At 48.8% G+C, this 23074-nt stretch overlaps 1 protein-coding gene across 4 annotated transcripts in view; it reads left to right on the top strand.

Annotated features, from left to right (window-relative positions):
• Positions 1 to 23074, top strand: part of HCFC2 (host cell factor C2) — a 179369-nt gene that overhangs the window by 13093 nt on the left and 143202 nt on the right. For all 4 annotated transcript variants that reach the window (XM_063927779.1, XM_063927778.1, XM_063927777.1 and 1 more), the window contains exon 4: positions 21247 to 21455. In XM_063927779.1, coding sequence (XP_063783849.1) covers positions 21247 to 21455 — 209 coding nt within the window. The remainder of the gene's footprint in view (positions 1 to 21246; positions 21456 to 23074) is intronic.

Below are 23074 nucleotides of genomic sequence, written 5' to 3'. Positions count from 1 at the left end.
CGGAGCAGACATAAAGGCCGATTTCAACAGGGCAAACACTTCTACGGCTTCGGGAGGACACGAACTCGGTTTGGAACCTTTTTTGGTCAGAGCAGTAATGGGTGCTACAATGGTGGAAAACCCTTTTATGGACTTCCTGTAACAATTCGCGAAGCCCAGGAATCTTTGCACCGCTTTCAAGGAGAGAGGTTGAGTCCAATCCCGGATGGCTGTAAGCTTTTCCGGAACCATGCGAAGCTCTGTGCAGGAGATGACATACTGTATCCAGGGAAAGGAGTTGATGGAACTTCAAAGGTACACTTGGAGATCTTGCCATATAGATGGTTCCTACGCAGTCGGTGAAGTACCTCTTTGACCTGCATCCTATGTTCTGCAAGATTCCTGGAAAAGATCAGAATGTCATCCAAATAAACCACTACGCTCTGGTATAGCTTGTCTCGAAAGATCTCGTTCACGAATCCTTGAAAGACGGCAGGAGCATTGCTGAGGCCAAACTGCATTACCAAATATGCCTAATGCCCGTCCCTGGTATTAAAAGCGGTCTTCCACTCGTCCCCCTGTCTGATGCGTATGAGATTATAGGCTCCCCTCAAGTCAAGCTTCGTGAAAATGTGGGCTCCTCGAACCTTATCAAATAGCTTCGTGATCAACGGCAACGGGTATCTATTCTTGATGGTGATACCGTTCAGCCCACGATAATCAACACACGGTCTTAGCCCCCCGTCCTTTTTCTTCATAAAAAAGAAACCAGCTCCATCTGGGGAGGTAGAGGGATGAATGAACCTTTTTTTAAAGATTTGATTTAATATAATCTGTCATGGCTTGGGTCTCCGGTAACGACAGGGGATACGTGCGACCTCGAGGCGGCATCTGCGCGGCCGTGACAGAATTACATTTTAAATCCATAGTCCCCTTAAATCCATTACCTCCAGTCCATACATTCATATAATAAACATTCTTACCCATTCCACAGTCCCTTCAGACAGTTTGTACCCTGTCTTACTTATATGCATTATATGTTATGCATCTCTATTAAAAAAGGCATACAAACTGTATATCTTACAAATAATGTAATTCACAGACAATAATCATTCATACGGCTAGTACTGCCTAAGATGTCTACAGCATTACTACTAGCTGTGTATCGTGTGCTATATATTATGGTCTTCATTCATCATTAGTACCAGCTTTACTAAATTAACATGCAAATGGCCACCAGCGATGCGATCGTAATTCAATTGTGATCGCAACACTGTCCGCGCAAATTAAAAGATTCCCTGGGTGGGAAGGCAGGAGCAGGTTGGCCATTTTACTTGTTGCAGGGGGCGCGTCACGAAAAGGGCCTAGACCCACCCGCGTTCCGGATTACTCGCAGCACCGCCCTGCGAACACCTCTGCCTGTCAGTCAGGCAGAGGTGTTCGCATCACTCCTCGGCCTTTGCGCGTGCGCACTGCGTGGGGACCTAGGGAAGTGCAATCACATCGCAGCAGCATCTGCTGCTGAATAATGACCTATGTAACTTGTCTTCCCAAGATGTTCATTATGTTTTATGTGGTCTTTGTATAGTATATTATCTAAAGTGCCTTGCTAAAGTATTCACCCCCCTTGGCGTTTTACCTATTTTGTTATATTACAACCTGTAATTTAATTATTTATTTTTTTTAACCTGAATTTTATGTGATGGCTCTGCACAAAATAGTCTGTTGGTGAAGTGACATGAGAAAAATTTATATAAAAAATAATTTTTATAAATAAAAATTTGAATATTGGCATGTGCATATGTATTCGGGAGGCAGTCATTAGGTCGACCACTGAAGGTTGACATGCATTAGGTCGACCTGGTCACTAGGTCGACATGGCCATTAGGTCGACATGAGTTTTTCACAATTTTTTTCACTTTTTTCATACTTAACGATCCACGTGGGCTACAATTGGGAACGATAACTTGCCCGAAGCATGGCGCACGAAGCGTGGAAAGCCTACCATTCACGGGTGAGGCTCTGTTTGGAGATAAACTGGATACGTGGATATCCAAGGCTACGGCGGGTAAGTCTACATACCTTCCTTCCGCAGCAACACCTACTAGGTAAAGGCAAATCCAAGGGTTCTTCTACGACCTTCAAAGGGAATAGAGGTAAACCCAGAAAACCAGCTGCTGCAGGTTCTCAGGAACAGGCCTCCGGGTCTGCTTCCTCAAAGCCCTCAGTATGACGGTGGCGCACACTGCCTGGAAGTCGGGCAGGTGGGAGCCAGGTTGCATTATTTCAGTCACATTTGGGCAACATCATGCCAAGATCCCTGGGTAAAAGATCTTTTCACATGGGGTTACAGACTGGAGTTTCAGGAACTCCCGCCTCTCAGATTCTTCAAATCAGGCTTACCAGCTTCTCCAGAAGCAAGTTTGACCTTACAGGCAGCAATTCAGAAACTGGTACAGGCCCAGGTCATTGTTCCAGTTCCAGTTCACCTACAATACAAAGGATTTAATTCCAGCCTATTTGTGGTACCAAAACCGGACGGTTCGGTAAGGCCCATATTGAACCTCAAGTCACTGAACCCGTATTTAAGGGTGTTCAAATTCAAGATGGAGTCTCTAAGAGCGGTGATCTCGAGTCTGTAGGAGGGGGAATTCCTGGTGTCTCTGGACATCAAGGATGTGTATCTTCATGTTCCGATTTGGCCGCCTCATCAGGCTTATCTAAGGTTTGCATTGCAGGACTGTCACTACCAATTCCAGGCCCTGCCATTCGGCCTCTCTACGGCACCAAGGGTGTTAACCAAGGTAATGGCAGAGATGATGTTTCTCCTCCGCATGCAGGGGTGAACATTATACCATACCTGGACGACCTGCTGATCAAGGCACCGTCCAGAGAGAAGTTGTTGCACAGCATTGCCTTGTCGACTCGCCTACTCTAGGATCATGGGTGGATTCTGAATCTGCCGAAATCTCACTTGGACCCAACAAGGAGACTTCTGTTCTTGGGAACGATACTGGATACAGAGGCATAGAAGGTGTTTCTTCCAATGGAAAAGGCATTGGTGATCCAGTCCATGGTGCGGGACGTCCTGAAACCGTCCCGGATATCAGTGCATCTTTGCATCCGCCTCCTATGAAAGATGATAGCCTCTTATGAGGCACTACAGTACAGAAGGTTTCACGCAAGACCGCTCCAGCTGGATCTGTTGGACAAGTGGTCCAGATGGCATCTTCACATGCACCAGAGGATACGTCTGTCGCCGAAAGCCAGGATCTCCCTTCTGTGGTGGCTTGAGACGTCTCACCTGACTGAGGGTCGCCGGTTCGGGATTCGAAATTGGATTCTGCTAACTACAGACGCAAGCCTCAGAGGTTGGGGAGCAGTCACTCAAGGGGAGCAGTTCAAAGGAAAATGGCCAAGTCAGGAGGCTGTTCTTCCGATCAACATTCTGGAACTAAGGGCCATATACAACGCACTTCTTTAGGCGTCACATCTTCTTCAAGGTCAAGCCATTCAGGTTCAGTCGGACAACGTGACGGCTGTAACGTACATAAACCGACAGGGAGGAACGAAGAGCAGAGCTGCGATGTCAGAGGTAACTAAAATTCTCCTCTGGGCAGAAAGACACACGGTAGCACTTTCGGCAATCTACCTTTCGGGAGTAGAGAACTGGGAAGCGGACTTCCTCAGCAGACACAACCTCCTCCCAGGAGAGTGGGGCCTTCACCCACAGGTGTTCGAGTCCTTAACACCTCGGTGGGGAATTCCACAGATAGACCTGATGGCCTCTCGTCTCAACAAGAAGCTAAAGCGCTGTTGCTCCAGGTCGAGTGACCCACAAGCTCTGGCGGTGGATGCTCTGGTGACTCCATGGCTTTACCATGGGTTTACGTGTTCCCACCTCTTCCACTGATCCCAAGAACTCTCAAAAGAATAAAAAGGGAAAAAGTTCAAGCGATTCTCATTGCTCCAGATTGGCCGAGAAGGGCCTGGTACGCGGATCTCCTAGGGTTGCTCCTGGAGACCCGTGGCTTCTACCTCTGCGAGAGGTTCTTCTACAGCAGGGGCCATTCGTCTATCAAGACTTACCGCGGCTACGTTTGAAGGCATGGAGGTTGAACGTCAGATTTTAGTCCGGAAGGGTATTCCGAACAAGGTTATTCCTACCCTGATCCAGGTTAGGAAAGGGGTAACATCTAAACATTACCACCATATTTGGAAAAAATATGTCTCGTGGTGTGATACAGGAAATTTCCTGCAATGGAATTTCAACTGGGACGTTTTCTCCTTTTTCTACAGTCGGGTGTGGATGTGGGCCTTCGTTTGGGCTCCTTGAAAGTCCAGATTTCGGCTTTGTCCATTTTATTCCAGAAACAGTTTTCTTCTCTTCCTGAGGTTCAGACGTTTTTGAAAGGTGTTCTGCACATCCAACCACCCTTTGTGCCTCCCATGGCACCCTGGGATCTTAACTTGGTATTGCGGTTTCTGCAGTCGGACTGGTTTGAACCTTTACAGGAAGTGGACCTTAAGTTTCTTACGTGGAAGACTGTTACACTGTTGGCCTTGGCTTCCGCAAGGTGTGTGTCCGAACTGGGGGCGTTGTCTCACAAAAGCCCCTATTTGATTTTTCATGAAGATATATCCGAACTCAGAACTCGTCAGCAATTTCTTCCTAAGGTGGTGTCGGCGTTTCATATCAACCAACCTATTGTGGTTCCGGTGTTTCCCGACACCTCTGCTACCTCTAAATCCCTGGATGTGGTGAGGGCATTGAGGATCTACGTGAAGATGACAGCTCGTCACAGAATATCTGACTCGCTGTTTGTTCTCTATGATCCCAAGAAAATTGGGTGTCCTGCTTCAAAGCAGTCTATTGCTCGCTGGATCAGGCTTACTATCCAGCAGGCTTATTCATCGGCAGGATTGCCGATTCCGAAAGTACAGGTTCACTCTACTAGGTCTGTGGGTTCTTCCTGGGCGGCTGCCCGGGGGTGTCTCAGCTTTACATCTCTGCCGAGTAGCTACTTGAGCAGGATCGTACACGTTTGCTAAGTTCTACAAGTTCAATACTTTGGCCTCTGAGAACATTCAGTTTGGTCAATCAGTTCTGCAGGAACCTCAGCACTCTCCCATCCGGTTTTGAAGCTTTTGTATATCCCCATGGTACTAGTGTGGACCCCAGTATCCTCTAGGAGTAAATAGGATTTTAATTACTACTGGTATATCCTTTTCTCGTAGCCTGTAGAGCAGAGGTTCCCAAACTGTGTGCCGTGGCTCCCTGGGGTGCCTCGGGACACTTGCAGGGATGCCCTGGGTTGGTGGTCCAGGACCAATTCAAATTATTCATGGTCAATATAATAGGCAAAACCAGTGCTGGTGGCTGCCAGTCATAAAATATGTGGCCAAACAGAAGCAAATCTTGTCCCTCACCACACAACTGACCCTAAGGATGACCTATAAACGCAATCTACATAATGTAATATTTCTAGGGCGCCGTGATTCAAAAAAGTTTGGAAACCACTGCCATAGAGGATACTGGGCTCCCGCCCGGTGCTTCCTTTTTTCTGCACTGTTACTTGGTTAAGTATTTTTGTTGGTTCAGCCGTTGCTGTTCCTGTTCAAGTTGGTTAGCATGGCTTTCCTGTTATTTGTGTGTGCTGGTTCGAATCTCACCACTGTTCACTTTAATCCTTCTCTCGAAGTATGTCCGTCTCCTCGGGGCACAGTTTCTAGACTGAGTGGTATATTCAATAACTGTCGGAAGCTGCCGTCTTGGTAACTGTGCTATCTGTGTCTATTTAGCACTTATTGTATATTGTATATATTGTATATTCGTAACAGTCAGGCAAAAGAAGAATTGTGGTTACCACAGGAGAGTTTAGAATGATACTATGTTGCGGGTAATCGTTACAATGTGTCCGGATATTACCTTGTGCCACTAGGAGACTCAGCAGAAATAGAACAGTCTCCAAATCCGAGCGTCTTTGGATATTAGTGTTCACGGGGTTTTTACCGACTGCTGATCCCCAGAATTATCCGTTAGCTGTATGTAGCGCTGGATCTGTGACAGCGGACAGGTGATGCTAGCGTTTCGGTCTTGAATGAATTCTGCTCGTCGTGTGCGGCTCAGCAGGTACAGTGAGAAGGGCTTGTTGCAGAGTCCCGTAATTTGATCTCGCGGTTACCGGACGAACGAGACACTAAAGCCCACTACCATGTGCAACTAGCACAGAACCACTGCGGCAGATGGTTCAGGCAGGCAGGGTTGGTATATAGAAGCAATCGCCAATCACGAGATAGCACCGGTAAACAAGCAGGTGCGAAGTAGCTGCTAGTAGCAACACAGACAAAACATATGTAACACAGTGGAACAGACGCTCCTAGTAACACAAACAGACATACTGCGGGACCAGACTGACAGGACACGGGTAATAACACAGGATACAAACAGAAGCTCCAGTTGAGCAAATACAGGCTGGAGTACACCGGATTGTCCACAATATATGATACATAAACAGAAGCTCCAGTTGAGCAAATACAGGCTAGAGTACACCAGATTGTGCACAGTATCAGGTACATAAACACAAGCTCTAGTTGAGCAAATATAGGCTGGAGTACACCGGATTGTGCACAGTATCAGGTATATAAACACAAGCTCTTGTTGAGCAAATACAGGCTGGAGTACACCGGATTGCGCACAGTATCAGGTACATAAACAGAAGCGCTTAACAGAGACAGTATAGACTGGACCAACCAGGATCAGGCACTTGCAGGGAAACAGCAGGCTCAGAGTATGACGGGATTACAGGAACTGTTCAGGGTTTGTCAGGATAGACGGAGTATAACCAGCCCCCAGGTCCTAGGGCAGGCTGTGTAATAAAAGTCACAATATCCAATCAGGTGAGCCAAAAAGGACAAGCCCCCTTAATGAGGAGAGTCTCTGCAGGTGAGCAGCCTGACACACAAGGTCTAGTGCTAATGGCCTAATTATGCAGCAGCTGGACTGTACACGGAAGACATAGGAGTCAGGCTGCAATTACACAGACCCACTAGAGGTGGCTAGTAACATGTATCTGTGCATGTGGCCACAATAAGCTGTACACTCCATAGACCTGGGCTTTATGGAATAGTGGCCAGAAAAAATCCATTACTTAGTGTTAAAAACAAGAAGGCACATTTTGAGTTTGCCAAAAGGCATGTGGACGACTCCCCAAATGTATGGAGGAAGGTTATCTGGTAAGATGATACTAAAATTTAACTTTTCGGCCACCAAGGAAAACGCTATGTCTGGCGCAAACCGAAAACATCTCATCACCCCAAGAACACCATCCCCACAGTGAAACATGGTGGTGGCAGCATCATGCTGTGGGGATGTTTTTCAGCAGCAGGGTCTGGTAAACTGTTTCTAGTCGAGGGAAAGATGGATGGCGCTAAATACAGGGATCTTCTTGAGCAAAACCTGTTTCAGTCTGCCTGTGATTTGAGACTGGGACAGAGGTTCACCTTCCAGCAGGACAATGACACGACGCACACTGCTTAAGCAACACTCCAGTGGTTTGAGGGGAAACATTTAAATGTGTTGGAATAGCCCAGTCAAAGCCCAGATCTTAATCCTATTGAGAATCTGTAGTCAGACTAGAAGATTGCTGTTCACAAGTGGAAACCATCCAACATGAAGGAGCTGGAGCAGTTTTGCCTTAAGGAATGGGCAAAAATCCCAGTGGCAAGCTCATAGAGACTTTTCCAAAGCGACTTGCAGCTGTAATTGCCGCAAAAGGTGGCTCTACAACGTACTGACTTTAGGGGGGTGAATAGTTATGCACGCTGAAGTTTTCTGTTATCTTGTCCTATTTGTTGTTTGCTTCACAATATAAAAAAAAACATCTTCAAAGTTGTATGTTCTGTGAATGAAATGATACAAAACTTCAAACAATCCATTTTCTCTGACGTCCTAAGTGGATGCTGGGACTCCGTAAGGACCATGGGGAATAGCGGCTCCGCAGGAGACTGGGCACAAAAGTAAAAGCTTGAACTAGCTGGTGTGCACTGGCTCCTCCCCCTATGACCCTCCTCCAAGCCTCAGTTAGATTTTTGTGCCCGAACGAGAAGGGTGCATGCTAGGTGGCTCTCCTGAGCTGCTTAGAGTAAAAGTTTATTTTAGGTTTTTTATTTTCAGTGAGTCCTGCTGGCAACAGGCTCACTGCATCGAGGGACTAAGGGGAGAAGAAACGAACTCACCTGCGTGCAGAGTGGATTGGGTTTCTTAGGCTACTGGACATTAGCTCCAGAGGGACGATCACAGGTTCAGCCTGGATGGGTCCCGGAGCCGCGCCGCCGGCCCCCTTACAGAGCCAGAAGAACGAAGAGGTCCGGTGAAATCGGCGGCAGAAGACGTTCCTGTCTTCAACTAAGGTAGCGCACAGCACTGCAGCTGTGCGCCATTGCTCTCAGCACACTTCACACTCCGGTCACTGAGGGTGCAGGGCGCTGGGGGGGAGCGCCCTGAGACGCAATAAAAACAGAAATACCTTAGGATGGCAAAAGAAATACATCACATATAGCTCCTGGGCTATATGGATGTATTTAACCCCTGCCAGTTTTCCAGAAAAAAGCGGGAGATAAGGCCGTCGTGAAGGGGCGGAGCCTATCTCCTCAGCACACAAGCGCCATTTTCCCTCACAGTTCCGCTGGAAGGACGGCTCCCCGACTCTCCCCTGCAGTCCCTACAGAATCAGGGTAAAAACGAGAGAGGGGGGGCACTATTGGCAGCTAAATTATAAACAGCAGCTATAAAAGGGAGTAACACTTATATAAGGTTATCCCTATATATATATAGCGCTCTGGTGTGTGCTGGCAAACTCTCCCTCTGTCTCCCCAAAGGGCTAGTGGGGTCCTGTCCTCTATCAGAGCATTCCCTGTGTGTGTGCTGGGTGTCGGTACGATTGTGTCGACATGTATGAGGAGGAAAATGATGTGGAAGCAGAGCAATTGCCTGTATTAGTGATGTCACCCCCTAGGGAGTCGACACCTGACTGGATGGTTGTATTTAAAGAACTACGTGACAATGTCAGCACTTTACAAAAACTGTTGACGACATGAGACAGCCGACAAATCAATTAGTGCCTGTCCAGGCGTCTCAGACACCGTCAGGGGCGATAAAACGCCCGTTACCTCAGTGGGTCGACACAGACCCAGACACGGATACTGAGTCCAGTGTCGACGGTGAGGAGACAAACGTAATGTCCAGTAGGGCCACACGTTACATGATCACGGCAATGAAGGAGGCATTGAACATTTCTGACACTACAAGTACCACAAAGAAGGGTATTATGTGGGGAGTGAAAAAACTACCAGTAGCTTTTCCTGAGTCAGATGAATTAAATGAGGTGTGTGATAAAGCGTGGGTTTCCCCCGATAAAAAAGTGCTAATTTCTAATAAATTATTGGCACTATACCCTTTCCCGCCAGAGGTTAGGGCGCGTTGGGAAACACCCCCTAGAGTAGATAAAGCGCTCACACGTTTATCTAAACAAGTAGCGTTACCGTCTCCTGATACGGCCGCCCTCAAAGAACCAGCGGATAGAAGGCTGGAAAATATCCTGAAGGGTATATACACACATACTGGTGTTATACTGCGACCAGCAATCACATCAGCCTGGATGTGCAGTGCTGGAGTGGCGTGGTCGGATTCCCTGACTGAAAATATTGATACCCTGGATAGGGACAGTATATTACTAACTATAGAGCATTTGAAAAAAGACACCGTCTTTTCAAACTCAGTCCTTTCGTTCCCATAAGTACAGGCGGGCAAAAGGCCACTCATTTCTGCCCCGGGGCAGAGGAAGAGGAAAAAGACTGCACCAGGCAGCCTCTTCCCAGGAGCAGAAGCCCTCCTCTGCTTCTGCCAAGTCTTCAGCATGACGCTGGGCTTTACAAGCGGACTCGGACACGGTGGGGGCCCGTCTCAAAAATTTCAACGCGCAGTGGGCTCACTCGCAAGTGGACCCCTGGATTCTGCAGCTAGTATCACAGGGGTACAAACTGGAATTCGAGACGTCTCCCCCTCGCCGGTTCCTGAAGTCTGCTCTACCAAAGTCTCCCTCCGACAGGGAGGCAGTTTTGGAAGCCATTCACAAGCTGTATTCCCAGCAGGTGATAATCAAGGTACCTCTCCTACAACAGGGAAAGGGGTATTATTCCACGCTGTTTGTGGTACCGAAGCCGGACGGCTCGGTGAGACCAATTTTAAATCTAAAATCCTTGAACACTTACATAAAGAGGTTCAAATTCAAGATGGAGTCACTCAGAGCAGTGATAGCAAACCTGGAAGAAGGGGACTATATGGTGTCTCTGGACATCAAAGATGCTTATCTCCACGTCCCAATCTACCCTTCTCACCAAGGGTACCTCAGGTTTGTAGTACAAAACTGTCATTATCAGTTTCAGACGCTGCCGTTTGGATTGTCCACGGCACCTCGGGTCTTTACCAAGGTAATGGCCGAAATGATGATTCTTCTTCGAAGAAAAGGCGTTTTAATTATCCCTTACTTGGACGATCTCCTGATAAGGGCAAGGTCCAGGGAACAGTTAGAAGTCGGAGTAGCACTATCTCAGTTAGTGTTACGTCAGCACGGGTGGATTCTAAATATTCCAAAATCGCAGCTGATTCCAACGACACGTCTCCTGTTCCTAGGAATGATTCTGGACACAGTCCAGAAAAAGGTGTTTCTCCCAGAGGAGAAGGCCAGGGAGTTATCCGAGCTAGTCAGGAATCTCCTAAAACCAGGCCAGGTGTCAGTGCATCAGTGCACGAGGGTCCTGGGAAAAATGGTGGCTTCTTACGAAGCGATTCCATTCGGAAGATTCCATGCAAGAACGTTTCAGTGGGATCTTCTGGACAAATGGTCCGGATCGCATCTTCAGATGCATCAGCGGATAACCCTGTCGCCAAGGACAAGGGTGTCTCTTCTGTGGTGGCTGCAGAGTGCTCATCTACTAGAGGGCCGCAGATTCGGCATTCAGGATTGGATCCTGGTGACCACAGATGCCAGCCTGAGAGGCTGGGGAGCAGTCACACAGGGACAAAATTTCCAGGGCTTGTGGTAAGCATGGAAACATCTCTTCATATAAACATTCTGGAACTAAGGGCCATTTACAATGCCCTAAGTCAAGCAAAACCCCTGCTTCAGGGTCAGGCGGTATTGATCCAATCGGACAACATCACGTCAGTCGCCCACGTAAACAGACAGGGCGGCACGAGAAGCAGGAGGGCGATGGCAGAAGCTGCAAGGATTCTTCGCTGGGCGGAGAATCATGTGATAGCACTGTCAGCAGTGTTCATTCCGGGAGTGGACAACTGGGAAGCGGACTTCCTCAGCAGACACGACCTTCACCCGGGGGAGTGGGGACTTCATCCAGAAGTCTTCCAAGAGATGGTAAACCGTTGGGAAAAACCAAAGGTGGACATGATGGCGTCCCGTCTCAACAAAAAACTAGACAGATATTGCGCCAGGTCAAGGGACCCTCAGGCATTAGCGGTGGACGCTCTGGTAACACCATGGGTGTACCAGTCAGTGTATGTGTTCCCTCCTCTGCCTCTCATACCAAAAGTACTGAGAATCATAAAAAGGAGAGGAGTAAGAACTATACTCGTGGTTCCGGATTGGCCAAGAAGGACTTGGTACCTGGAACTTCAAGAGATGCTCACGGAGGACCCGTGGCCTCTACCTCTAAGAAAGGACCTGCTCCAGCAGGGACCTTGTCTGTTCCAAGACTTACCGCGGCTGCGTTTGACGGCATGGCGGTTGAACGCCGGATCCTGAAGGAAAAAGGCATTCCAGAAGAAGTCATCCCTACCCTGATAAAGGCCAGGAAGGATGTAACCGCGAAACATTATCACCGCATTTGGCGAAAATATGTTGCGTGGTGTGAGGCCAAAGAGGCCCCTACAGAGGAATTTCAACTGGGTCGCTTCCTACATTTCCTGCAAACAGGACTGTCTATGGGCCTAAAATTAGGGTCCATTAAGGTTCAAATTTCGGCCCTGTCGATTTTCTTCCAAAAAGAACTGGCTTCAGTGCCTGAAGTCCAGACGTTTGTCAAAGGGGTACTGCATATACAGCCTCCTTTTGTGCCCCCGGTGGCACCTTGGGATCTCAATGTGGTTTTGGGGTTCCTAAAATCACATTGGTTTGAACCACTCACCACTGTGGAATTAAAATATCTCACATGGAAGGTGGTAATGCTGTTAGCCCTGGCTTCAGCCAGGCGTGTCTCAGAATTGGCGGCTTTATCTTATAAAAGCCCTTACCTGATTTTTCACACGGATAGGGCAGAATTGAGGACTCGTCCTCAATTTCTCCCAAAGGTGGTTTCAGCGTTTCACGTGAACCAGCCTATTGTGGTGCCTGCGGCTACTAGGGACTTGGAGGACTCCAAGTTACTGGACGTAGTCAGGGCCCTGAAAATATATATTTCCAGGACGGCTGGAGTCAGGAAATCTGACTCGCTGTTTATCCTGTATGCACCCAACAAGCTGGGTGCTCCTGCTTCTAAGCAGACAATTGCTCGTTGGATTTGTAGTACAATTCAGCTTGCACATTCTGTGGCAGGCCTGCCACAGCCAAAATCTGTAAAAGCCCATTCCACAAGGAAGGTGGGCTCATCTTGGGCGGCTGCCCGAGGGGTCTCGGCTTTACAACTTTGCTGAGCAGCTACTTGGTCAGGGGTAAACACGTTTGCTAAATTCTACAAATTTGATACCCTGGCTGAGGAGGACCTGGAGTTCTCTCATTCGGTGCTGCAGAGTCATCCGCACTCTCCCGCCCGTTTGGGAGCTTTGGTATAATCCCCATGGTCCTTACGGAGTCCCAGCATCCACTTAGGACGTTAGAGAAAATAAGAATTTACTTACCGATAATTCTATTTCTCATAGTCCGTAGTGGATGCTGGGCGCCCATCCCTAGTGCGGATTGTCTGCAATACTTGTATATAGTTATTGGTACAAAATTCGGGTTATTATTGTTGTGAGCCATCTTTTCAGAGGCTCCTTCGTTTATCATACTGTTAACTGGGTTCAGATCACAGGTTGTACGGTGTGATTGGTGTGGCTGGTATGAGTTTTACCCGGGATTCAATATCCTTCCTTATTATGTACGCTCGTCCGGGCACAGTATCCTAACTGAGGCTTGGAGGAGGGTCATAGGGGGAGGAGCCAGTGCACACCAGCTAGTTCAAGCTTTTACTTTTGTGCCCAGTCTCCTGCGGAGCCGCTATTCCCCATGGTCCTTACGGAGTCCCAGCATCCACTACGGACTATGAGAAATAGAATTATCGGTAAGTAAATTCTTATTATAATTCCCAGGTTGTGAGGCAACAAAATATGAAAAATGCAAAGGGGGGTGAATATGTTAGCAAGGCACTGTATCATATGTTTCTCTGACGTCCTAGTGGATGCTGGGAACTCCGTAAGGACCATGGGGAATAGACGGGCTCCGCAGGAGACTGGGCACTCTAAAAGAAAGATTAGGTACTATCTGGTGTGCACTGGCTCCTCCCTCTATGCCCCTCCTCCAGACCTCAGTTAGAATCTGTGCCCGGCCAGAGCTGGGTGCTCCTAGTGGGCTCTCCTGAGCTTGCTAGAAAGAAAGTATTTGTTAGGTTTTTTTATTTTCAGTGAGATCTGCTGGCAACAGACTCACTGCTACGTGGGACTGAGGGGAGAGAAGCAAACCTACCTGCGTGCAGCTAGCTTGTGCTTCTTAGGCTACTGGACACCATTAGCTCCAGAGGGTTCGAACACAGGGCCTGACCTCGATCGTCCGTTCCCGGAGCCGCGCCGCCGTCCCCCTTGCAGAGCCAGAAGACAGAAGAAGGAGATGAAATCGGCGGCTGAAGACTCCGGTCTTCATTAAGGTAGCGCACAGCACTGCAGCTGTGCGCCATTGCTCCCACTGCACACCACACACTCCGGTTACTGTAGGGTGCAGGGCGCTGGGGGGGGGGGGGGGGGACACGCCCTGGGCAGCAATAAGAATACCTTTTCGCACTATATACACATAATACAGTCTGGAAAACTGTATATGTGTAAAAAACCCCGCCATTAAGCTATACAAAACGCGGGAGAAGCCCGCTGCTGAGGGGGCGGGGCCTTCTTCCTCAGCACACCAGCGCCATTTTCTCTTCACAGCTCCGCTGGAAGGACGCTCCCCAGGCTCTCCCCTGCAGTATCCTGTACAAGAAGGGTAAAAAAGAGAGGGGGGGCACATAAATTTAGGCGCAAATAGGATAATAAGCAGCTATTGGGAAAAATCACTCATTATAGTGTAAATCCCTGTGTTATATAGCGCTGTGGTGTGTGCTGGCATACTCTCTCTCTGTCTCCCCAAAGGACTTTGTGGGGTCCTGTCCTCAGTCAGAGCATTCCCTGTGTGTGTGCGGTGTGTCGGTACAGCTGTGTCGACATGTTTGATGAGGAGGGTTACGTGGAGGCGGAGCAGGGGCAGATAAGTGTGGTGTCGCCCCCGACGGGGCCGACACCGGATTGGATGGATATGTGGAAGGTCTTAACAGACAGTGTCAACTCCTTACATAAAAGGTTCGATGACGCAGCAGCCTTGGGACAGCCGGGATCTCAGCCCGCGCCTGCCCAGGCGTCTCAGAGGCCATCAGGGGCTCATAAACGCCCACTAGCTCAGATGGTAGACACAGATGTCGACACGGAGTCTGACTCCAGTGTAGATGAGGATGAGACAAATGCACAGTCTACAAAAGCCATCCGATGCATGATTACTGCAATGAAAAATGTATTGCACATTTCTGATGTTAACCCGGTTACTACCAAGAAGGGTATTATGTTTGTGGAGAAAAAGCAGCCAGTGACTTTTCCCCCATCTGATGAATTAAATGAATTGTGTGAGGAAGCGTGGAGTTCCCCCGATAAGAAACTAGTGATTTCTAAGATGTTACTGATGGTGTACCCTTTCCCGCCAACGGACAGGTTACGTTGGGAAACATCCCCTAGGGTGGACAAGGCGCTCACACGCTTATCAAAAAAGGTGGCACAGCCGTCTCAGGATACGGCCGCCCTAAAGGAGCCTGCGGATAGAAAGCAGGAAGCTATCCTGAAGTCTGTGTATACACACTCGGGAACTATACTGAGACCTGCTATTGCTTCAGCATGGATGTGTAGTGCTGCAGCAGCATGGTCTGATACCCTGTCAGACAACATTGATTCCCTCGACAGGGATACTATTTTGCTAACCATAGAACATATAAAAGACGTCGTCTTATATATGCGGGATGCACAGAGGGACATTTGCCTGCTGGCATCTAGAATTAATGCAATGTCCATTTCTGCCAGGAGAGTATTATGGACTCGGCAGTGGACAGGTGATGCTGATTCTAAAAGACACATGGAGGTTTTGCCTTATAAGGGTGAGGAATTGTTTGGGGACAGTCTCTTGGACCTCGTATCCACGGCAACAGCTGGGAAGTCAACTTTTTTACCTCAGGTTCCCTCACAGCCTAAGAAAGCACCGTATTATCATGTACAGTCCTTTCGGCCTCTGAAAGGCAAGCGGATCAGAGGCGCATCCTTTCTGCCCAGAGGCAGGGGTAGAGGAAAGAAGCTGCACCAGGCAGCCAGTTCCCAGGAACAAAAATCCTCCCCCGCTTCCACTAAGTCCACCGTATGATGCTCAGGCGGAGCCGGGTGCGGTGGGGGCGCGTCTCCGAAACTTCAGCAACCAGTGGGTTCGCTCACAAGTGGATCTCTGGGCTGTACAAATTGTATCTCAGGGATACAAGCTGGAGTTCGAGGCGACTCCCCCTCGCCGTTACCTCAAATCAGCCTTGCCAGCTGCTCCCAGGGAAAGGGAGGTAGTGCTGGCGGCAATTCACAAGCTGTACCTCCAGCAGGTGATAATCAAGGTTCCCCTCCTTCAACAGGGACGGGGTTACTATTCCACAATGTTTGTGGTACCGAAACCAGACGGTTCGGTGAGACCCATTCTGAATTTAAAATCCTTGAACACTTATATAAGGAAGTTCAAGTTCAAAATGGAATCGCTCAGGGCGGTTATTGCAAGCCTGGAAGAGGGGGATTTTATGGTGTCGCTGGACATCAAGGATGCTTACTTGCATGTCCCCATTTACCCACCTCACCAGGAGTACCTCAGGTTTGTGGTACAGGATTGTCATTACCAATTCCAGACGTTGCCGTTTGGTCTGTCCACGGCACCGAGAGTATTTACCAAGGTAATGGCCGAAATGATGATACTCCTTCGGAAGAAGGGAGTTATAATTATCCCGTACTTGGACGATCTCCTTATAAAGGCGAGGTCCAGAGGGCAGTTGTTAGTCAGCGTAGCACTCTCTCCGGAAGTGTTGCAACAGCACGGCTGGATTCTGAATATCCCAAAGTCGCAGCTGATTCCTGCGACGCGTCTGCTTTTCCTGGGCATGATTCTGGACACAGAACAGAAGAAGGTGTTTCTCCCGGTGGAGAAGGCCCAGGAATTGTCATCTCTGGTCGGGGACCTCCTGAAACAAAAACAGGTGTCGGTGCATCACTGCACGCGAGTCCTGGGAAAGATGGTGGCTTCTTACGAAGCAATTCCCTTCGGCAGGTTCCATGCAAGGATCTTTCAGTGGGATCTGTTAGACAAATGGTCCGGATCGCATCTTCAAATGCATCGGTTGATCACCCAGTCCCCAAGGGCCAGGGTGTCTCTGCTGTGGTGGCTGCAGAGTGCTCATCTTCTCGAGGGCCGCAGATTCGGCATACAGGACTGGGTCCTGGTGACCACGGATGCAAGCCTCCGAGGATGGGGGGCAGTCACTCAGGGCAACCAGTGCTGATTCAATCAGACAACATCACGGCGGTCGCCCATGTAAACCGCCAGGGCGGCACAAGAAGCAGTATGGCGATGGCAGAAGCCACAAGGATTCTTCGATGGGCGGAGAATCACGTGCTAGCACTGTCGGCAGTGTTCATTCCGGGAGTGGACAACTGGGAAGCAGATTTCCTCAGCAGGCACGACCTCCACCCGGGAGAGTGGGGACTTCATCCAGAAGTCTTCGCGCAGATTGTAAACCGTTGGGAACGGCCACAGGTGGACATGATGGCGTCCCGCCTCAACAAAAAAGCTAAAAAAATATTGCGCCAGGTCAAGGGACCCTCAGGCGATAGCTGTGGACGCACTAGTGACAACGTGGGTGTACCAGTCAGTTTATGTGTTCCCTCCTCTTCCTCTCATACCCAAGGTACTGAGGATAGTAAGAAAGAGAGGAGTAAGAACTATACTCATCGTTCCGGTTTGGCCAAGAAGAACTTGGTACCCAGAACTACAAGAAATGATCTCAGAGGACCCATGGCCTCTGCCTCTGACAGGACCTGTTGCAGCAGGGGCCCTGTCTGTTCCAAGACTTACCGCGGCTGCGTTTGACGGCATGGCGGTTGAACGCCGGATCCTAACGGAAAAGGGCATTCCAGATGAAGTGATTTCTACGCTGATAAAAGCTAGGAAGTATGTTACAGCAAATCATTATCACCGCATATGGCGGAAATATGTTGCCTGGTGTGAGGCCAGGAAGGCCCCAACAGAGGAATTCCAGCTGGGGCGATTTCTGCACTTCTTACAGTCAGGAGTGACTATGGGCCTAAAATTGGGGTCCATAAAGATCCAGATTTCGGCCCTATCTATTTTCTTTCAAAAAGAACTGGCTTCACTGCCTGAAGTTCAGACGTTTGTTAAGGGAGTGCTGCATATTCAGCCCCCTTTTGTGCCTCCAGTGGCACATTGGGATCTTAACGTTGTGTTGGATTTCCTGAAATCCCACTGGTTTGAGCCACTTAAGACCGTGGAGCTAAAATATCTCACGTGGAAAGTGGTCATGCTATTGGCCTTAGCTTCGGCTAGGCGTGTGTCAGAATTGGCGGCTTTGTCAAGTAAAAGCCCTTATCTGATCTTCCATATGGACAGGGCAGAATTGAGGACTCGTCCCCAATTTCTCCCTAAGGTGGTATCAGCGTTTCATTTGAACCAACCTATTGTGGTGCCTGCGGCTACTCGGGACTTGGAGGACTCCAAGTTACTGGATGTAGTCAGGGCTTTGAAAATCTATGTAGCCAGGACGGCTGGAGTCAGGAAAACTGACTCGCTGTTTATCCTGCATGCACCCAACAAGCTGGGTGCTCCTGCTTCAAAGCAAACTATTGCGCGCTGGATCTGTAACACGATTCAGCAAGCTCATTCTGCGGCAGGGTTACCGCATCCTAAATCGGTAAAAGCCCATTCCACAAGGAAGGTGGGCTCTTCTTGGGTGGCTGCCCGAGGGGTCTCGGCTTTACAGCTTTGCCGAGCTGCTACTTGGTCGGGTTCAAACACATTTGCTAAGTTCTACAAGTTTGATACCCTGGCTGAGGAGGACCTTGCCTTTGCTCATTCGGTGCTGCAGAGTCATCCGCACTCTCCCGCCCGTTTGGGAGCTTTGGTATAATCCCCATGGTCCTTACGGAGTTCCCAGCATCCACTAGGACGTCACAGAAAATAAGAATTTACTCACCGGTAATTCTATTTCTCGTAGTCCGTAGTGGATGCTGGGCGCCCGTCCCAAGTGCGGACTCTCTGCAATACATGTATATAGTTATTGCTTAACTAAAGGGTTATTGTTATGAGCCATCTGTTACTGAGGCTCAGTTGTTGTTCATACTGTTAACTGGGTATGGTTATCACAAGTTGTACGGTGTGATTGGTGTGGCTGGTATGAGTTTTACCCTGGATTCCAAATCCTTTCCTTGTTGTGTCAGCTCTTCCTTGCACAGTTTCCTTAACTGAGGTCTGGAGGAGGGGCATAGAGGGAGGAGCCAGTGCACACCAGATAGTACCTAATCTTTCTTTTAGAGTGCCCAGTCTCCTGCGGAGCCCGTCTGTTCCCCATGGTCCTTACGGAGTTCCCAGCATCCACTACGGACTACGAGAAATAGAATTACCGGTGAGTAAATTCTTATTTTCTGTGGATATCTGTTTTTTTGTATGTTGCATTGTCTGGGGTATATCATATCGACACGTATTATTATAAACTAGGGAGAAATTCTGAAATGGTTATATGCACGCTTGCTGGGTGGTGCTTGGTGTGCACACCCTAATAAAATGTGCTGTGAATGCCTATGGGCTGAAGAGCATGTACACTTATGTTATGTGACTACTCACAGGTATGGTGCTGTCGGCTGGCACGGGCAGAACCCTCAGAGTTTGATGTTACAGAAACATGTTTCAGGAACACAGTGAGCATGGTGAGTCATTCCGACCCGTTCGCATGCAGCGGTTCTTCGCTGAGGTGCGAACGGGTCGGAAATGCGCATGCGCGGCGGACGCATTGTGCACGTGCGGCGTTGCCTGGCAACAACGCCAGCAGCGACAAATGTGATCGCAGCGGCGATCGCTAGAAGATGGACAGACAGGAGGCGTTCCAGGGCGGATACTCACCGTTTCCAGCCGTTTTCGGGGAGTGGTAAGAAGAACGCAGGCGTGTCCAGGCAAACGGAGGGTGGATGTCTGACGTCAGGACCGGGACCTTCATCGCTGGAAAACATCGCACTGGGTGAGTTACTGCAGGGCTAGTCTTGTTTTGAGTGAAACTATTTTAGCATAGCAGGGCTGCACAAGGGATCGCAGCCCTGCTATGCTAAAATACACTCCCCCATAGGTGGAGATTAGTTGATCGCACCAGCAACAAAACGTTGCTTGGTGCGATCAACTCGGAATGAGGGCCCTGGTCCTGATAGTATATTTAGCACTATCACACTCTGCTTCATACAAATCAATATGTCAGACCTGCCCTGTAGATGGCTAACTGCAAAGGTGATGTCACGGCTAGGGTTGTTTGTGAATCCGGACTAGGTAGAGCTGCTGGGTTTTGGCTTGGGACCTTAGGATGGAATTGCGCTGGCTTAATATAGGATATACTCATTCATAGACATGGCAGTTTGGCAAAGTTGGAATACCTGACTGGATGCTGTATCAGGTGAATTGAGTTGGTGATTTGGTACCAGCTATATGGGAAACTGGAACACTGGGTTGATTAGTTACCAGTGCATTAGAATAGCTGGTAAGTTCACATCACTGAGGGTTCACTGGGATGAGATTAACCAGTGAATCTGAAAATGCTGCAACGGATTTTCAGGAGCAGCTTTACAGGAACGCTGGAATAGGCAGTACTAGCGAATTGGGTAATGCTGCAGTGGATTGCAGGAGCAGCTTTACAGGACCGGTGGGATAGGCTGTACCAGCGAATTGGGTAATGCTACAATGGATTGCAGGAGCAGCTCTTCAGGAATGCTGGGATAGTCTGTACTAGCGAATTGGAAATTCTGCAATGATGAACTGAGCACTCCCTCGGGATCACTGATATTAGCTGTACCGGTGAATCTGGATATGCTGAGATGATGAACTGAGCAGTCCTTCAGGATCACTGGGTTTGGCTGTACTGATAAATCTGGATATGCTGCGATGATGAACTGAGCAGTCCTTCAGGATCACTGGGATTGGTTGTACCGGTGAATCTGGATATGCTGCGATGATGAACTATACAGCCCTTCAGGATCACTAGGATTTGCTGTACCAGTGGATCTGGATATGCTGAGCAGCTGAACTGGATAGCTCATGATGTTAGGAAGTGCTGGAGATGGAAACTGTTCTAGTCTTGAATTCAACAGGAGAGTCTGGAGCTCACAACAGGTTGATAGACAACAAAGCACTGGCGATTTGCCTTGCTGCTAATTGGTGGTAATGATCATATGACTGTGAAATGGTTCCTGATTGGACTCTGGGCGGTCAGCTGATCAGAACTGTCATGGCTCCGTCCATGACTGGTTTTGGAGGGAACTGCCGGTGTGGAGTGGGCAGTGGAGACTGACAATGGGCGCCAGGCCTGTGGAGCACTGGTAATGGAGACACAGTGCAGCGGCAGACAGCGCAGGACGCTAGATGAACCATCGGATGACTGACATCGCCTCAGAGTGTGGCGCAGGTAAGAGAGAGCGTGGCTGGGGAGCACTGAATACCTCAGTTTTGTGACGGGTGCATGTAAAAACTATACAGCTTTAATAGATGCTACATTTAATGTTTGGGTTCTTATATTTTGAATTTCAAGGTAACAGGTGTTGTGTGTATGTGCGTGTATACAGTATATAATAACTGGCATGTACAGAATTGAGTTGTTTTGAGGTTTTTTATTTTGTATTTAATTTTTTCCATTTGCTAGATACCTGAATGATTTTTATGAGCTTAATTTGCGTCCAGGAAGTGGAGTAGTAGGTTGGAATATACCACAGACCAAAGGTACCCCTCCTTCCCCACGGGAGTCCCACTCAGCAGTGGTGTACAGCAGAAAGGACCATGGGAAATCAAAGCTTTATATCTTTGGAGGAATGTCTGGGTGTCGGCTTGGTGACCTTTGGGAACTAGATATTGGTGAGCTATGGAAATATTTATACCATTGTCATTAGCATATTAGTGTGTACGAAAGACTGATTAAGCATATTGATAATGGAAAGAAACGTTTATGTTCAATTTGCAGCTTTTTGTCCCTTTAAGACTTAAGGGGGGTACTCACGGAGCGATTGCTGCTTAAAATCTAAACAATCTGACTAGATTGCTTAGATTTTAAGCCTGATCGCTCCATGTGTAGCCCCTACAGCGATAGTGATGCGCAGCCCCGCGCATCGCTATTGCTGGTGCCAATCTAGCGGGTCGCTCATTTCACCCGCTGGGGGAAATGAGCGGACCCCCCGTCTCCCCCCGCATTCTCATTACATATCGCGCTGTGATGAGCGGCGGGAGAGATGTGTGCTGAGCGGCTCGCTCAGCACACATCTCTCCCGCATCGGCCAGTGAGTGCTGGCCTTTAGCTGGGCTCCAGTGCAGCTACAATCAGTGGTGAGAAATGTTTATAATGGTGCAAGGGGAAAATGTAATTCTTCTTATATGATCATTTGGCTGTTGTACAAAATATCCTTGTTTTTAGCATATTCTGACATCCGAATGTGCTAAAGGTATCGATGGCCATAGCTCTGTTATATAACTAGTAAAGGGACTAGTTAAGTATAACTAGTAAAGGGACTAGGCATATGCCAGATCACCTGACTATATAGTCAGTCGCAAGGAAAGTTAGTGCATATCGCACAGTGTTAGCCAGCTTGTATACCGATGCGAACCTTATGCGTGGTCCTGCAGGGTCGATATCGCAAGGCTAGATAGACTGTGCAGGCAAGTCAATTTTGACTATCTAGTACTAAAGTATAGTCAAAATTGGCACTTAGGGGGTAATTCAAATCCGATTGCTGCTCTGCGTTTTTGCAGAGCGGGCGATCAGGTCCAAACTGGTCTTCAGACACGTATTGGCCCAATGCAGGATTGCCAGATCATTCCAGCATGTACCCAGTTAGTCTGTATACCAAATGACACTTCTCCCAGAGGAAGACCCCTATGGGGTTGAAACGCGTTGGAGCCACTAATACACCCTGCTAAACAGGACCTACATTTAACAGAGAGCTACGAGCGGAAGACGGGACATCCCGGTCACGTGACCCCGAAGAACGAAAGCAACAGGACGTCACCTAGCAACCAGGAGGACGCTGTAAAGGAGGACGGGAGCCAGTGCAGAGACACGGTGGACGGCAGGAAGCGGCAGCAGGTGAGTCTCCGTACGCGGTGAGGGATTTCACGAGCAGACGCTCCGGAGAGCGCTGGTCGTGATTACCCAAACCCTAGGCACTGTTCGTCCCTCGAACCGATCAGGTACCAGGGGAACGCCTGAACACGGGCGCGACTCTCGGGACCAGGGGAGAGGTGGACGAACTAGCCCGGAGCTTTAACTCATCCACTCCTTGCCAGCTCACAATATCCAGCACTGCACTAACCTCATAGACTATCACGTACCCTGATATCATCCACTCCCTCGAGCGCTCTGAGAAAGTTTATGCGGGACGCCGCAAATTGTATGAACTGCATCTGAACTTTGGATACCAACGTTTAATAGACCTTTTTTGAAAATCCACACTACCCCATCATTCCGGACTGTGAGCATTTGC

The sequence above is a fragment of the Pseudophryne corroboree genome, chromosome 6 (genome assembly GCF_028390025.1).
Source record: "Pseudophryne corroboree isolate aPseCor3 chromosome 6, aPseCor3.hap2, whole genome shotgun sequence".
NCBI classification, from domain to species: domain Eukaryota; kingdom Metazoa; phylum Chordata; class Amphibia; order Anura; family Myobatrachidae; genus Pseudophryne; species Pseudophryne corroboree.
Note: the sequence above shows the minus strand (reverse complement) of the source record. Positions and strands in the feature narration are given on the sequence as shown.